The 19,232-nt window shown below is 34.9% G+C and overlaps 1 protein-coding gene across 3 annotated transcripts; it reads left to right on the top strand.

Moving 5' to 3' along the window:
- Positions 1-457: 457 nt before the first annotated feature.
- On the top strand, positions 458-16,281 carry Snx27 (sorting nexin 27). 3 transcript variants are annotated; one of them, XM_018503312.1, is made up of 8 exons: positions 458-946; positions 9,253-9,390; positions 10,020-10,244; positions 10,980-11,290; positions 11,381-11,619; positions 11,704-11,985; positions 12,550-12,639; positions 12,787-16,281. In XM_018503312.1, the coding sequence occupies exons 1-7, from the start codon at positions 597-599 to the stop codon at positions 12,616-12,618; spliced, it is 1,614 nt and encodes a 537-aa protein (XP_018358814.1). In that variant the 5' UTR covers positions 458-596; the 3' UTR covers positions 12,619-12,639; positions 12,787-16,281. The 3 variants fall into 3 exon arrangements, with proteins under 3 accessions (XP_018358814.1, XP_018358813.1, XP_018358816.1); XM_018503311.1 differs by having other exon boundaries at positions 12,550-16,281; XM_018503314.1 differs by lacking the exon at positions 458-946 and adding an exon at positions 8,684-9,153 and having other exon boundaries at positions 12,550-16,281.
- Positions 16,282-19,232: the final 2,951 nt, after the last annotated feature.

Below are 19,232 nucleotides of genomic sequence, written 5' to 3'. Positions count from 1 at the left end.
AAGGCGGCACGCCGACGTTTGCAGATTTTTGCAACTGGTCCGTATAAGTGACGACATCTAGACCCACCTGCACAATATAATAATCAATATTGCAATGTTATCGGGAAAATTGAGAAAATTTAAGGAATTTTCTTTCCATTGAACATAAGATAATACCAGTAAATTATTGGACAGCTATGATTTTCATTTTTATTAGAAGCATAGTCATTTAAAATTCCATTATTTCCAAAAATCAAAGATTACATTAATTTTGTTATGTTATAATTTAAGAAAAGTAAATAACTACTAAGGCGTTCTATCATATTATAATTAACGTTCTATTTATTATAATTCTTCTGTTTTTACCATTACAACATTATCGCGAAAAAACAGAACGTTTAATTTATATCGATAGCAACAAGTATCGATATTTTGCTTGCGATTTAAATATCGTTCTCAATTTCGGTTAGACATCGATACCGGTTTCGACGCAACAGCATCGATATTATTCATTTTCATCTCGACTATTATCCCTAGGTCCAAGTGACTACGAGAATGGTGACAGCGTATGGTAGCGGCTGGTAGCGGCTGTCGTGAATGGGCGGCCAGAGTGCAACATGGCGGACTGCGAGTCGGAGGTGCACCGCTTGCCAGCCGTGAACCAGGACAGCAGTACGAGAAACGTAGCGGCGGCCGTGACAATGGTGAACAACAACGCGCGCGTACCACAGCATCCGCCGGCTGCCGGGCCAGATAAGGACCCGGTCGGCCAAGGGCCGCGATGTGTAACGATCTACAAAACGGAGACGGGCTTCGGGTTCAACGTACGCGGCCAGGTCAGCGAGGGTGGACAACTGCGAAGCATCAACGGCGAGTTGTACGCACCGCTGCAACATGTCAGCGCGGTGCTACCGCGGGGTGCTGCCGAGAAGGCCGGTGTCCGCAAAGGCGATCGTATCCTGGAAGTGTGAGTAGAAGGATTGTCCCTTCCACCCGCGTCATCCGCACTTACCTCTCTTGGTGAACCATCAGAAGCGCTCGACTCCGACCAGCCGCCTTGACGAAAACGCGATGCGCTACGACACGGCTCCAACGCGGCTCCGCGATTAGAAGAACGTTCTATGCTAAATTACACCAATTTGAATTGGAACAATTCATAACTGGAGCTCGAAGAATCAGACGCTAAACACCGCGTTGGTCTTGGCGCGTTTCGGAATACTCGAATAAACGTGCGATGTTGGATGTATTTACGCGCAAATACTAAGTATGAGATTGTTAGATGAAAAAATTGCAAAATAGATAACTAAGAAACAAGGATGTATAGATCAACACGCTTTGCCACTTTAAAATAAAGTCAAAGTTTGATTTCTGTAGTCTAGCATGGGTTATAAATTACTGAAGATTTAACTGTTATTTATTTTTGATATTTAATATTTACATAGAAAAAAATGACATATTAACTATAATAATTGTCTAATTGAAAATAATCTGGTTTATTCAATAAAAGTATGACGTATTTGTTCCATTAATATCGTCATTGAATCAACAAAATTAGATTACTTATCTTCAATTAGATTACTATTGGATGCCATTAATACTGCATCATTTTTTTTCATGTACGAAATTTGTTTCTGCTTTTTGTACAGCATTTGTACTGTACTTGTCGTCGTGACAGTGGTACAAGAAGATACGCATATTAGAAACGTAGCACATTTTTCTGAACAAGTTAATCCAAGACATCAATTTTTCATATCGAATACAAATGTTTCGATAAACTTAATGGTAGGAACGATAGCTTGATTCTGAACTTTCATAGATGCTACTTAATATTTTAAAATATTATTTATTATTTTTTATAACATAATATCTATTTTCTTTGTCGAGAAAAAATTATATTATGCTTTAATTTTAATTAATAATTTTTTATTTTAAATACTAACTATAAAAAAAGAAAAGAAAAGAAATTATATTAAATAAAATCAAATAGAACTATAATATTCTGATAGTTTATAAAAGAGAGAGATAAATAATTCTGAATAATAATTATAACTTGTATTCCATTAAATCGGGATTTGATGCACTTAATTTATATACGAAGAAAACTTGAAATTTATTAACAATAATTTATAAATAGTTAATATTATATAGTTTAAACATTTTCTGCAACTCACGCGTTGTTCTTTTAATCATATTTAATGATATTTAAATGTTTTTCAATTTATGAAATATAATTTTAAATGGATCTTTGTTTTCGCTTTGAACAGTCGGAATTTCGCGTTTCGTTCGTGCGATCAATGCTAAAAGCTAGGTACATCCAAAGTTCGTGTTTATTTAAGTCTATGGAAATATATTAATCGCTCGCTATATACATATTCATCAAGGATCAGTTGCTTTATATATCGTCGCTTGGCAACTAGCCCTACTCGGTATCGTATGTGGCTGCTCAAGGATTACAGTTCTAATCAACGCAGATATAAAAGGCAGATGATCTCCCAATGTACTTTAATCCCGATACACTCAGAAATCCTGTAGAATATTAACGCTCTTCCTTAAAGTAGAGAATATTTTAACATAAATTATCTCTTTTCTAATCTTTTTTTTAGAAGCGGAAACTAATCTGACTCAATTGGTGTTGAGAATTTTATCGCATTCCACGTCAGGGATATCGACTGGTCGAAATATTTATCGTGAAGCTTATCAGAAAATGCAGGGGCGTCCCAAAGATACAAATTACACATTGCGCGTAACTTTTAGACAGGATAATTGGAGAAGATTAATCACGCTACCCAATGCTGGCGAAATAGAGTTCCGAGAGAAGAGTACATGAGAACAATACACATATCCTCTTTGCAAATTCTGATGTAAGAATGATAAAAACAAACGTGCACGATGCGTAACGAATACATTCAATCTGTTTGACTTCTCGTTTATAAAGCTTGACAAACACGGTAGTTGTAAAATCTGTTGTGCTCACAAGTTTCTGATCGGTTTCCGTCGTAGACTTGGGCTAGGTTTCTGTATCGCTTACCGATAATTGTCGGCGTCATTATGTGTCGTTGCGCAGCTTTTTTATTATACAAAATATCTGCGCAATATGACAACATATCGACAACTATCAATAAGCGATACAGAATTGCACCCTTGATTAATCAATTATTTCAAAGAATTTCTCGCTATTTATTGACTGATTAGCTGTCACTAGAAAAAGGCAATCTTAGGGAAAATAAATGTGCGAAATATATCTTCAAGTTTCATCTCGCCAGTTCCATTTATCACAGTTTAATCCCACAAGTAATAAATAAAAGTACGTAGGATTCAGCATTATTTCCCTCGGCTATGCTGTTAAACTCATAATGTCAAATTATAGCTAATTTGAGTTATTTTTAGTTATTTCTATAGGTCGTCATTCTCCCTCAATGGGAGGGTAATTACGATTTATAGAAATATGACTTTATATATATACTTTCCCTAATATTGGCTTTTCCTAATGACAACTAATCAGTTAATAAATAGCAAGAAATTCTTTGAAATAATTGATTAACCAGGGCCCCTATTCTGTAACTCGTTAAGACAGTAAATATCTACGCAACGATGTCGTTACTGTCTTAACGAGTTACAGAATAGGTTACCAGCCCCTGTATTCTGTAACTTGTTATACAGTCGTTATGAGTTCATAACGACAATTGCGCAGCTTTTTTACTATATAAAATATTTACGCAACTGTCATTATGAGCACATAACGGTTGCATAACGAATGACAGAATACAGGAGCAGGGATGCTATTCTGTATCACTTATCGATAGTTATCAATATCGTTATGTGTCATTCATTTAACTAAAACAATGGAGTTAAACAATTTGGCTCAAGAAAATGTATTAAATTAGATTCAAATTTAGTTCGTTATTTATTAAATTACATACATTAAATATATATTGCGGACATTGTTACTTTGAAACCACAAAAATGGTTTAATTTACATTTGGATACACATGAAAATTAAAAATAACAAAATTACCAAGGAATGGAAGTAGTTAAAAATAACAAAAATACCAGAGAATAGAAATAACTCGTTATTTGTAACGAAGTTACAGTTGTAGATTATTTTTTTTGGTAATTTTACTGGTAACTGCGTTACTTTTTTTTGGTAACTATAACGGTAACGTAGTTACATTTTTTTATAACAAATTTTACAATTTTATCGTTACTTTGTACACGATTGGACATAAGCCACTCGTAGTGCTTGAGACTAGAAAGACATCCGTCCGTTGTGATTGGTGGTCGTCGATTTTTAAAAAGTAACGGAAAAATAATGACAAATTACTTTCTCAAGCAACGGTAACCGTAACGAGTAACTTTTAAAAATCGATACTAGTAACGATAACTTGTTACTTTTTCTACTCGATAACGAGTAACTATAACTTGTTATTTTTAAAAAGTAACTTTCCATTTCTTGAATGTTATTTAACTCAAGAGATTGAATTACCATTGCTTCTTTGATATCTAATCGTACAGCTTTAACGTTGAAAAGATCGAGTTACTGAATTATGATAAATACAATGAGCGAACATCTTTATCGTCGCGAGTTAACTGTTAGTTAACCGACTGTCTAAATTCGCTAGGTGCATTTACCATTTCCGTTGGCGAGGTCGTTAGCGCCATTGGATTTGCATACCCGATCATTAGCCACCCTGTGCGCACAGTAATCGTGTTTCGTTTAATTAAAAGCTAATTTGCTTAAAATATTACCGCTCGGTTGAATTTATTTGCATAGAGTTTTATTTAATGATGTAGATACATCCTGCAACGGTTCATCCTTGATAAATTCGATTACTACGTTATAGGAGAACGCGCAGCTAAAGCTATACGTAGAATTGAAAGCTGATAACACTTCATATTGATCTCAAGAAATATACTTTTCACGTGACGCTTGTTTTAGATATGACGCAAATCGTGATGTCCAGTCAGATTAAATAAAGGGCTGCGCCGCGCTAAATCTTTATTTTGATAACAATGGAATCGACGATTAAAGAAATCGAGGAAAGTAAATAATGATGTCACTTGATACTATCGGTGTATCGCAAGCGTCATCTCACATTTAACAATAGTCAAAACGATAAAGCGTAATCTATAATGTGCTCTTTGCTTCCTGTTTCTTGCTTTTTACTGCTTACCTTTTTCTTTCTTTCTTTGTTTTATCGACGATCATATTTCTTACCATATATTTCTTGTCTCTCCTGCTCTAAGATTCTGTATAATTGTAACAACAATGTCGCTATCTATATATTGTTGTTTTGCACAACTTTTTATCACATATAATATCTGCATAATGATAATATTATATAACGTCACTGTCGTTAAGAGTTATAAAATCTCAATGTTGAGGTTCATAAATTTTTATATCAGGTGATAAAAAATAAAGAAATAGAATAGGACACAAAAAAGCAAGAGGTTAAAGGGGATAAAAAGTAAGAAACAGAAAGCAAAGAGCATATTTTAGATTAAGTTTAAGTCTAAAGTTTATTTATCACATTTTCGCACATCGACGATCGGCGGCAAGTATATTCACGGCCTTCAAAGGGTCAAGGTTCCCATAAACTTCGCGCGGTTCAAGGACGCATATCTTACAAGGGACCAGTCAATATTTCAGCAACATCGTTTCGCGCAGTTCCTCATCTTGCAAAATTGAAAGATCTTTTTCTCCCGCGGCTCTCGGCGGCAATTTACCGATGCTTGAAGAAGGCGGATTGGATGACCCGCCGAATATTCTCGCCCCGTCACGTCCTCCTCGAATACTCTCTTCCCGTTAATCACGAAGTATATCATCGCGTGAAATTGATCGAAACTCTTGCTTTCACTCATCCAATTTTGCGGTTTCTGCCGTCTATACTTTACGGCCGGCTTGTGCCTACTGGTATTCGTCGCTTACAGCGTAATCGATCGGCTTATACCGATATCTCAAAAGATTTTTGAAATGACAAAAGATTTTTGAAACTTTGGCCGATGCTTTTTTTTATCCCCTTTAACCTTTATATATTCTAGCGATTTATTAAGGATTTTTTTATGTTCCCTGATAGCTTGCAAAAAAGTTTTAACGATAATCGCGCGAGCTAGACGCTCCCTTTTTATCTTTATATATTCTATATGACTTCTTTTCTTATGTTACGTTATTATGCTATTATCCTTAGGCTTCATATGGTTTCCACAAAGTTATTTTACGCCTGCATTAAGCCCGTATTATACTACGGATTGAAGATTAAGGATTATGAATTAGAGATTAGAATTCGATCAGTCAAATAATTTAAAAAATTACAATTCGTATTAGACCGGCAAGAATAAACTATAATTAAGAGAAATAAATCTATTTTCAATGAAAGCTGATCTTAGAGCATCTTAGTGCTTAAATATTTTAGAATGAATTTATATATACATGAATTTTGGAACATATATCGACTATAATGTGACATGGGATTCACGTAGTTTTTTCGCTGAAACGTGTTTTTTGATCATCGAGGAAATCATACTCACCTGTAGCACAAACCTTTAAAGAATGTTTTAAAGATATCCAGAGAATGTTCTTTGATGTATCGTTTTATTCTTCTTTATTATTTGATGAACAACAAGGACGAATAATGCATCATGTGCTTTATGCGTAACTCGAAACGCACCCTATGTCTTATAATAAGGACGTTCCCAGAACATCCCTCGGATAAGATGTGTTCTGTAGGCAGCAATAAAAACAGCTATCTCAATCGAAAGTTAACCCTTACCGTATCATCTACAATTTGGTGCCTCATTCATACCATCAAGGGTCACTTCAAATCTCTTCGTTTCTTCACCTCTTCAAAATAATTTTAAAAATCTCTAAAAATTCACCAAACATATTTTCAACTTTCTAGAATAAATATTGACTCTTTATTTTGGAAAATAATAAAATGTAATATAATTTATAATTACCGAAAGACTCAAAGAAATTTGCACGAACAGGAATCGCTCGGTCACTAGTTACCCATATTAGTACGGTAAGGGTTAAGTTAAATTAAACAATGGACACATCGTAGTATTAGCTGAGATCGCTGGACTCGAAGGTTTGACGATGATTCTCGTTTTAACGAGCGACGATAAGTGAATATTACATAAAAGGAGCCGCTCTCGCTACATGCATCCGATAAAACGAACAGTCATTCATTCGGAATTGCGTCAATCATTAAACTTCATTAGGAGTTCTATTAACTTAGGCGCGAATCATTATATTTTCCATGCTTTATTATCTCAGTCTACCGCAATTAGCGGGCCCAGCCGTGCTTCGCGAATGAGTTTTGGATAGTAGCATGGTCACGGTGCATTTGTAATCAGCTCGCGCGATCGCGGAGAAGGAAGCGATGCGCGTATCGCCAGACATAACACACGCATTTGAATGCTTATAAACACCGTGTGTCTATGTGTGCTCGCGAGAAAGCCCACACACTCGCCCACTGAAGCGCATTATCTTCTAACAGATTAGCGTACATATAGTGCCGTTATTGACCGATCGCCCGATCTAATTTAGTCAGCTGAAAAATATCTTATGATTCGGTGCCATATGCAGGACTTTAATACATGCACTACAGAAAAAAAAGAATTATAAACGGTAAGGAGCGTACAGCCACTACGCTTGATGTATTTAGCTTTAAAACATGTATTTCAAATAAACGAAGTAAACGTTTCAGTCAACCATGTGACCATCTTCAGTACATTAAATTTTCGTATTACAATTAAAATTGGAACATGCACGTAATCCGAATATACAAAAGAAGAAAATTTCATTACATGATGACTAAATTCCTTAAAAATTATTTTATAAAAAAGATACGCTATGACCAATTAAAAATACGCAATAGTATGTATTCAGCGAAGAAACATTGCAATTGCAGAACAATTTATATCATGATGTTCTATATAAAATTTATATCCGTCGACTACGTGATTGCCCGATGCTATTGTAGAGAAACAAAAAACATATAAAATAAAAAAAGAAGAGTTTATATTTAATGAATTTGGAGTGTGCACTTAATGCTGTTCGTTAATTCTTCATTATAATTCTAACTTCAATGCTTAGAGGCGGGACCACAGAGTTTTGCATAATGCATAACGGATGAAGTATAAGAAAATGAACCAATCAAGGTCCTTCATTTCCTTTCTTTCCATGAAATAAAAAATTCCGATTAGTTAATTTTTTCTGCCTTATGCGTTGTGCAAGCAAGAAAATTCTTTTTATAACAATAATAATAACTGTTGCATGCATTTACAAATTAGACTTAAGCGATGCATAAAATTATACAGATAATAATAATAATACAAATGACGTGGCTAGCAAATGGCGAGGCGATAGCGATATAAGATCTAATCAGAGAAATTCAAAGTACGAACAGATACTATTAAGTACAACGCAATAAATTTATCAAAAATAAGAGAAAATATACTTTTCTATGATGACGTTTAATATAAAGTATATATGTAGCGATTAAATCATTGTATATTTAAATGTTTTAAAATGTCATTATATTGGGCAATCAAATAAAGCGATAAGCGGGGCAATTCCGATGATCCCCGGAGCCGGAGGTCCAGAAGATAAATAACGTCTTACAATAGGATCCCACCCGGTACACATGATAGCGAAGTGTATAAAGTACGCGACGCGCCTTCCCTCGCACGCAGACGTGGAAATCCGTAGCAGCAACATTTGTCGACCTCCGGGGAGAGTCGTGCCTCCGCGTGCAGACCAATCGTGACGGTCCTTTCACCGATCGGAATTCGAAACTCGTGATAAAAAGGCCGATTACCGGTATCCTATTCCCTTTCGACTGGCTGGAACTGGCGCTGACAACGTGCGCGAGAGCCAGATTGGCCGGATCGCGACCTCGTCGAAGGCCCGCCTTGCTTCTTTCGTCGCCAAAGGACCGGATGTGCGTTGTGCGAGTCGCGAGAATCGCCCCGCGGATCGTCATTCACTTGTGAATCTCTCGCGACAGCCCGGTGAACATTGCGCGCAGTTCAATTCGTGATTAGCACACTATCACGCCGATAAGAATACTCTGCGTGAAATATGTTGACGTGTTACATGACCGCGTTGCAATGCGAGTGGATCGAGAATCGCAAACGGTGGAATTCCACCGGTGCGCCGCAATCACAATTGAGGTCGGTTCAAATTGTAAATCGCGTGTATTACGGTGTATCGGTGGCGAAAGACATATCACGCGAGAGGTAATGAATTAATAACGACGACTCTATTTGCAGGAACAACGTCAATGTCGAAGGCGCCACTCATAAGCAGGTGGTGGATCTGATCAAATCAGGCGGCGATGTCCTCACCCTGACTGTCATTTCCGTGACGCCGCAGGAAGCGGAAAGATTGGAGCCCTGCGAAGATCTGAGGTAAGAACAATACTTGAACAATACTTCCGGCTTGAACGCTATTTCGGCGAGCGACGAGAAATCTTGCTACTTAAACAGCTTGATACCTTTTTCAACGATTCTATTATCGTAGAGATTATCTCATCGATATGACATTTGAAATAATAGCAACCTTGATTCACAATTTATCTGGATTGATCGATTAAAACACACATGTATATATGTATGTTCTTTTAATCGATATATATTAATAGATATATATACAGGATGTCTCAAAACTGATAACAAATCTTTAAAGACACATTCTTTGTAATATGTATTTTAAAATGAAAAGTGTAATACAAAAATGCCTGAAGATGTTAAATTTTATTATTGTCAAAGGCAAGAAGTTCAAGGAAGCACCTTCACACTGATTATCATTCCTGAATACGAGAAATTCTAGCTCTATCACATTCGTAGTTTTTAAACTTTTTCCATTTGAAAACTATCATAGCCTCGGCATTTTCGTATTATAGACTTTTCATCTTAAAATATTAAAAAGAATCTGTCTTCAAAATATTTAGCGTCAATTTTAGGACATCCTATATATACACAAGCAGATACGTGCATACACGTAGTACAAATATTAAATGTATTACATTTTTGTTTAGTTACGCATCGGTAGATTACAGCGAGAAGCGATCTCTGCCCATCAGCGTGCCGGATTATCACGTCCGCGAGAGGAAGCACGAGCGTTATGTAGTCTTCAACGTCCACATGGCTGGCAGGCACTTGTGCTCGCGTCGATATCGGGAATTCGCGGCGTTGCATATGGCACTGAAGAAGGAGTTCATAGGGTTCAACTTCCCGAAACTACCGGGAAAATGGCCATTCCAGTAATATCCTCATACTTAATTTCATACATCGATGTAAATCGTATCAAGTTCAGCCGCGAAATGAATAAATTAATATCATAGCGCATCTTATAATCACACGATTCTCGCACATTCTGCACATTTTTTTCTCTTCAAAAACAAGATACATTTTTTATCCATATATTATGAAGGTTCGTTTTTATAGCTGAAATAAGCATCTTTTTTAGACTGATGACATCAAAAGCGAGAAAACACATATTTAATGAAAATTCTTGCAAAATGTATTAAAATAGAATTACTTTTTAATGAAACAATATTTGCATTTAATTGAGAAAGACACTTCTAAATAGTTCTAAACTCTTCGGTATAGAATAAAATTATTTATCGCAATTTGATAGCTGTCATGTACTTTGTTTTGTTTTTTGATTATGTATAATTCAATTTTAAATATATGATTGTTTGTTGATTAAGGAAATACAAGAGAAGTTTTCGGTATACTTACAAATCTGTTCTATCGAATTGCAAATGTTTTATTTTGAAATATTTACATTTCAATATAGTTTGCAAGAGTTTTCTTGCTTCTGATATCACAATCCAAGATGACTGCAATAGGCAAGCAGTAGGACAGAAAAATCTTAATGAAATAAATGTATATCTATGTTTAAAATTTGGTGTAAAAGCGAGGAAGAAAGTTCTAGTATAATCTAGTACAGCAACAGAAAACAATCTTTAAGAATTCCTTCATTTTCATTACAGATTGAGTGAGCAACAACTTGACGCAAGAAGACGCGGTCTGGAGCAGTATTTGGAGAAGGTCTGCGCAGTACGCGTGATAGCGGAAAGCGATGCTATGCAAGAATTTTTGACGGATCGACTGGAGGAGGATGGCGATCAAGGTCCAGCGGTTGATCTCAAAGTTTTGCTACCTGATCGCGAAGTCGTCACCGTGACTGTTCCCAAGGCGGCGTCCGTGAAAGACGTCTACGACGCAGTTTGTTGCCGAGTAGGCTTGGACGCAGAAACCGCGAAATACTTTTACCTATTTGAGATTGTCGAATACAATTTCGGTATGTGCAAAATCGTTTGTCATCTCATAAATTCTGAGTAAATTTACCGGACGAAGTTGTCTGCAATTTAATATGACCATTGTGTTACAGAGAGAAAGCTGCAACCTCACGAACACCCGCATACTTTGTACATTCAAAATTATTCGACTGCCAGCGCAACATGTTTGGCGATAAGGAGGTGGCTTTTCACTGTAAATAGGCCTCTGAGTGAACAGGCATTGACTTGGATATTTTGGCAGACGATTGACGAAGTGAATAGAGGTCACATAACTGCTGGAGAAAGGCTGTATCAATTGAAAGCTCTACAGGATGCATCGAGAAAGCACGAGGTTCGTACTGGATGAAGAAAATCGCTTACAAATCTTACATTAATAATACCGTTGCGTTTACGTGAAATCTTTGTGTTTGCGTAGTATTTAAAATTAGCGAGAGAACTCAGTGGGTACGGCGACATTGTATTTCCACATTGCGCGTGCGACTCAAGGAAAGAGGGCCACGTGGTACCAGCAGTGGGCATGGCGACCTTCAAGTTGCATGCCGCGAAGGAAGACGGTACCCTGGAGTCACAGGTGGTCGAATTTCAATGGAGCACCATCACCCGGTGGGAAGTGGACGAGGATGGAATGGCATTCTGCTTCCAATACACGCGCCAGGACAATCGTCCACCCCGTTGGCTCAAGGTCTTCACTCCTTACGTAAGTACTTGATAATCTTTTCACGAATCAATTCGCAACTGCGAGCATAGCTATGTCAGATATAGACTGCGCATTCTTAATCTTGATTTCTGAATTAGTTAAAAAGAATTAAACATATTAACATCTATTTTCAATTCTATCAGCATTTTTTTTCAACTCGATACCTTAAAAAGAAAAAGATAGATAGAATAGTTCATTTATTGGTATCTCAGTGCAAACCCTCTAAGAATAAACTTACAATATAAAAGCAAAGTGAAAAATCGCAAAAAAATGATGTACAAAAATAAGCAAATAATTAAAAGAAAGTAATATATTGTACAAGAAAAAGATTTAAATATATAAGAGAGAAGAAATGCAAAATAAAAAATTTGTATATATAAAATAGAGAGTGAGAGAGAGAGAGAGAACGAGTGAGAGAAATATTCTTCAATTTCCTTACTTTTTCTAAACCGATAGTGACAACTTTATAGGAATGCGCAGTCTATTACATCTGTGACTGTGACACGTGTAATTTCACGCGAGCTTGCCACTCGATTCATTACCCTGGTGATGTTGTACTTGCAGTATACGTTCCTCTCGGATTGCTTCGATCGAATAGCCGAAGAAGCGAAATGGGATGACCCAGGGGAATGACGTAACGTACGACGCTAAGAGGTATCCAGTGTAACTTTTGAGAGTCCTTTCACGGGATATCTCGCACTCATCTCTCCGTAGTCAAAATTTTTTCTTATTAGAATTAGGATAGTCTTTAGAAATGGTTAACATAGTACCTTTAGCATATCAAATTTTTTCATCTGTTAGCTTTGCCGAACGTTTCCAATGCTGTACACCGAGAGAGCCCACCGTCATCATTGGAAAAATAAAACGTGTGCGAATGTAGATACATATACATCCCAGTGAAACAGTGCTGTTATTAGAGAAACAAAATTCGATGGATTATTGCGACGCTCGCAAGTAATCTGGAACGAGAACGAAATGTGATGTAAAATATAAACTTGGATTTATCATTGATGCCACGCTCGTCCATGATCTAGTGAGGGAATCTTGACATAGAACGGTATTCATAATCCATTCTTATTTCAAGATCGTCTTAAGTAATATCTTAAGATACTAATACGGTCCTCTTATTAGTTCGTGACATCTTAAAACTTAATTATTACTTAAGACAGTAATTATTAATTAAACTTAAATATAAGAATGGTCTATGAATATGTAGCTTGAATTCAGTATGCAAGAAAATAAATCTTTTTTTTTTATGCATCGATATAGCTGGGACTTTTGTTTTGTCGATGAAACACGTGCCGTTTTCTCCTTCGTTACGATGAAAAAAATCGCGCACGCGATAACATATAAGAGAATTACATTAGTGTATAGATACATAGACTATTACTACGGGGATACGATCGTATCCGCCTAGAGAAACTACCTATCCTTCTGGCCTATGAATTATTATGTATACAGCACGCAACTCGTTTTCTAACGAGAAAATCGATCGTCTTATGTAAAACGTTCCTCCTTCTTCGCCTAACAGACCCGAAACTCTCTTTCAATGAATCTGCGTATCGATCGTGCGTTTAAAGAACAGAAATAATACCCTGTGCATTTTCTAATGTGCAATATTTTATAAATCAATCATAATCTGTCAATTCGTTACGCAGGATATTTTAAAACGAAAGGCGCCGCTTTCGCACGTTTATGAAGAATCTCAATAATATCGACAGCGCGTCCATTTTATCGCTGTGGTAGGTTTCATTTTTTGCAATTAAGAGTTTGTATAATGAGAAGCACTAGAAATCTGAAACGTTTAAGAAAACAGGAAAGATAGAAACATATCATATGCATCAATGGCTTTATTATAAGCAGAACCGAAAATTCTTGTTTCTTTTCTTCTTTTTAAACTATCCTGTGTAACAAACGAATTCCTAATACACGTGTGGCTACGGCAGGTACCATATGTCCCGTAATCGATATATAATGTTATCGATCAGTCCTCTACACATTTTGTTAATTCATTAGTGTGTATAGCGTACTAGCGTTGATAAAAAATAGAACAAACTGTACATATTAACGTTAAAAATATATACTTTTTGAGAAGAAACTTAGTTGTGTACGTGTGTATGCGTGTGTGCGTTTTGATAAGATCAATAATTACTTGATCGCAAGATTAATTATAACTAGGTGTCGTGTTGTGCTGAAAACGAAATGACGATCTGATTATTACGCGAAATTGTGAGAGTGAATCGCAAGTGAACCGGAGAATAATTGTAATAACAATCGAGGACTATTTTTAAATCGATGTTCTCGATTCAGAAATTCTATCCCGGGCTACTTCCCTTTAATGAATTTATAAAGATACTGTACAATAGAAAATGCAGCATTAATGCTCATCTCCGATTATATAAGCATGTACGGAATTTAGTAAAAAAGAAAGAGAAACGTAAAAACTTGGAACAATAATGTAATAAGGTCGCGTGTTTTCCTCTACTATCTTATATGAAGAAAGAATAACAATACTCATTAATAATGTTAAAAGAGATATTGATAATAATAATAATGAGATATTAATTATAATAACAGCAAGTAAGAAAAAACATAAAAATAATGTTAGCACTACTCTACGTGTAGCGGGATTTTGCGAAAGGCCGTAATACGCGTTTTGGCATAGATATCCACTTATAGAAAGCGAATATATGCGAGTTCTCACTTGCATATTATATCCTCATGATCAGTCGTTTTCTCTCTTCTTTTGTTATTTTTTTCCGTTCCTACGTATGCATCCTGCCTTCTCGCAGTGCTTAAATCCACTCGTTCTAAACATGTCGCTTACTTAACTGCGAGCAGTTTTAGCAGATAATAAATAGAAAGATAAATATATTATTATCGTTAATGTTTTTAAACTTTATTCATGGAGTATCGAGCGCATGCGATGAATGGGAAATGTATGTGGCAACGTAAAATCCAAATGAGAGAAAAAAATATATATATATATGCTTGCGACAGAGCATAGTTATGATACTGTTAATGATAATAGAAATATAGAACATAATATAGCGTAATTATATAATCGAACGCGCGAGTATCCGAGTGAACACACATACGAATCGATCAACATACGATGTGATATATTCGCGCGTGCACCTAGCTATTCGGTCGAGTGAACAAGACGATAATGGTTTCTATTGTTTTATCAATAGAAAGAGAGAGAGAGGGGGGGGGGGAGATAAATGTTTTTCGAAGGAACTGTGCAAAATCTGTGAATTAGCAATACGTACGTCCGAAAATGTTATTATTGATGATAAATAAACCTTGAATGAACCTTCGGGTAATTATCTAACGTTTATATAATTTAGCATCCGCAAACGAAAGAATTAGTTAATTACGCAATTCTGTTGAATAATGTATCTAAATAATACTTCCGCACGATATATGTTTCTGATCTTTTTGATCAAACGATATCGCTGAAATACGAGAAACTCGAAGGTCTCATTGGTTATTATATTACCGACAGCAGAAAGATTCTCTCGAAGTACACATCGAGACCTTTCTTATATTTTATTGATCGGTGAAGTAATCGGACGAATAATTTTCGGATCGGAAGAGAAAGTCTGTGGCATCACGGAGCAGCCACGTGTTTGAAGAATGGCAATAATATTTATAAAAAGACCTGCGTGTGTGTTAATTGGTAGAGTTAATTGGTAGTAAGTATTTTTCGAGAAAATCGGAGTAATCGCAGGGATACGTCCAAGTTGAATTTGTGACTTCTGATGCGAAAGATCTGAAAATAGTCAAATTAATGATATTTTGTACAGTTTTGTACAATTATCTTTATCTTGCAGTATTTTTATTACGATTCGGTTATTGCCTTATTGCAACTTTAGTGATGTAAGTTGAACGAAAATTGTCTTTCATTTCGAGAAGCTGTTCGATAAAAGTTTTGCTTACTTTGTTTTAGTCGCTTTTGCGAAATATCTCTCACTAGGAAATTAACTAATTTGTTAAATAGTTTATTATCTCGTTAATTAGCGTGTTAACGAGCCTGTCAAACACAGACTGGCGAATTAGGTAATATAATTTAATTATTATTACAACACCATATCATTACGGTTAACTCTTTAGGCGTTAATTAAAATATTCTGTATAACCACATAGTACGTAATAACAAATGCTCCAATTTACCGTATAACATCAGTTCGCGAAACATTTGCTGTAAAACTATAGTATTTCGAATTAGCGAAAGAGGTATTATTCGATTTCTTTATGAGCCATTTTATTGAGAAGCATATAATAAAAACAGAAGAAATAATTATTTCAGCCTTTTTTAATGACGTTTCTTACCTACTATTATAATAGTTACGCATATATCATAGATAAAATAACCTGATAGTAGAACAATCTGTGCGATACAATTGTTATTATGTAACAAGAGTAATTTTAAATATATCTGATGACGTAAAGCACACTCACATAAGCAAATAATAGAGGACATCAAGAATAACGTTATTGCTTTTTCAGCGCCTATAGAAAAGGAGAATCATCCAGGTAGAATCTTGAAAATGCTCATCGCAAAGTAAAGAGTTCTCAATAAAACCACTGTCGTTTTTTCCTCATTTTATTCATATTCCCAAAAACATATAATAAAAACAGAAAAAATAGGATTTTTGTTTATGTCTCTTTTAATTATGTATCCTATACTATTACTATAATTACGCATATCATGAATAAAATAACGCATACAATTCCCAGACATAAAATCAAACAATTTTGATTTGCGGGCAAATTGACAATAGGCTTCCATATAAAAGCATCACAAATGCCACGGCAGGAATTAAAATTCACGTCGGAAATATTTCAGCAGAATACAGCCATGTAGCCCAGTAAAGGTGAATAACGCATGACGTCCCTCATTATAATTACTGCAATACTATCTCGGATTAAAGTCCCCGGTCATAAACTAACGTAAGTACAAACAAACTCGAAACTGGTCGTGTATTCGCAAGATTATCATGTTCGTGCGCTAGTGTACAAAGTGGTGTACACATTCTACGTAATATACCTTTGTAACTGGTGTATACAGGCTCTTGCGTGTGCACACGACCTCGTATACGATACTGATACATGCAAGACGGTCTGAGAAGATATCGCTAAGTGGCCGCCGATATATGGAACGACAGATCAGTTTAAGTCCACCTGCCTCGCAAGGTGGAACTCCTTCGTAGAGAAATCGTTTATCGGTGATCGCGAATTTAATCCAATCGCCGGCTTGACACTAAGAATAGCTAAAAAGATTGTCATAGCCTGAAAAAATGGATCGTATTAAAAGAAAAAGGAAGAAGACAGGTGGTGAAAAGGTAGCTGCAGTTTAAGTCGAATTTTATGTACGAATGAAATTCCTTAAAAAATTAAATTGATATTTTAAACATTAAAATGCAAATTATTTCTTTAATTTTTTTTTACATATTAAAATGTAGAAGATTAATTCTATTTTAAAATATTAAAATTTAAAATATTAAAGTTACTTTTTTACTTTTTAACTTTATAATGCAGAAAATTTAAGAACGTTTTTTCTACACTGTTATAATAACTCATGTAATTATATTCTGTATAATTAATGACAGCTTTTCTTGTATTTTAAAAAGTTTACATTTTATCATAATTTTTATAATTCTTCCGCGGTAAATCTTCTTTATATCTCTATATAGTTAACGATTGAATTTCATTTGAATTTAATCACAAAAATATATAAAATTTATAAAATTATAATAAGTCAAAGATAAATATTAAAATATTTGCTCGTATATAGGCTATTATCTTAACAAATACAGAATGCTAATAAAAGATTAAAATCTTTTTTGATTCGAAAAGATCACCCTTATCGATGACGTTTATCAAGATAACAGCTGAAAAAAATTGACAGGCACAATATTAAATTATATTGATACGTCCTAGCTAATATTAAGTTGCCATTAAATTCAATTATTACGAGATCGATATAAAGCAATATAATAACCTGACCGATATAACTCTCAATGAATAGATTAACTGTTTTATATAATTATATAATTGTCATAATCCGTTTTATTTGATTATTTAACATTCGTCTTATTACAATTTTTATACTCATTCTGTTATTAAAAAACAATTATAATAATAGAAACTTTATACAATAATAAATTACTTTATTTTCAATATTTCGTTTAATGTCAACTCTCAAATTCTTTTTTTCATTTAAAGATGTTTTTTTATGTTTATCTTCAAATTCTAAACATGTATTACTTTCTTATCATAAAGAAAGGTACAAAACAAATATGACTTGACAAATAATTTATCAATACACTTGATAATAACTTCGTCGTTTGCAAAATGCTGCATTATTTGCTTACATACTAACCTGAATTCTTTAGAAATTAATTACAATTCTTCGGACACAATTCCAGTATTTTACTGAAATCATCGACGCATCAGTTTCATCATCGTTTTAATATGCTGTAGTAACAAGAACAAGTATCTGATTAAGAACTCATTGATAATTGAGGAAAATGGAATTGATAATTGAGGAAAATGGAATACATGTCATAAAATACATCATTCTCTCATATTTGTATTAAGATAATATTAGTTTTAAATGTCCGCTTTGAAAAAAATAGTTTTACGCACGGAACTCGAAGCGAATTACAACAATTTGAGTATGCATGAATTCGCATCAAAGGAAATTGACGCTACAGAGACTTTTCTGTTCCGTAACGCTCTGATGGATAATATTCATGCCTTAACCAGCTCTTCTTATTAGTCATGACATAACAATCACTTGTTATAGATTTACGCGTCATTACGTAATGAAGTTAGCAGAAACAAATCAGACTGTCAAACCGTTCCACGTGATTCATCTGTCTAGTCTATTCGGCAAATCGGTAAATGCCGATAACTAAAAGCGTTAAATTTGTTTGAGGAGTTACAATTATGTTTCAGCTCGTGTTTCAGACGAATGATTCACGTTCAATAGCAAAAAGCTGATATGCTATTACAGTTATTACGCTCTAGGATGAGCACGTGCCATCATTGACTCAAACTTATGGACACTAAAAATGACCCATCGATTCGATTGAATGAATCGGTTGGAAGTTATCATCAATGAGGAATACTACATTATGTCTTACTCGGGAAAATTATCTTTATATAGACAAAAGATTCCGCAATAATTAAATAGAAAATTGGATCTTGCTGAAATGAATTAGTTTTCACACATAATA

This window comes from Trachymyrmex cornetzi, unplaced genomic scaffold (assembly GCF_001594075.2).
Source record: "Trachymyrmex cornetzi isolate Tcor2-1 unplaced genomic scaffold, Tcor1.1 scaffold156, whole genome shotgun sequence".
NCBI lineage: Eukaryota > Metazoa > Arthropoda > Insecta > Hymenoptera > Formicidae > Trachymyrmex > Trachymyrmex cornetzi.
Note: the sequence above shows the minus strand (reverse complement) of the source record. Positions and strands in the feature narration are given on the sequence as shown.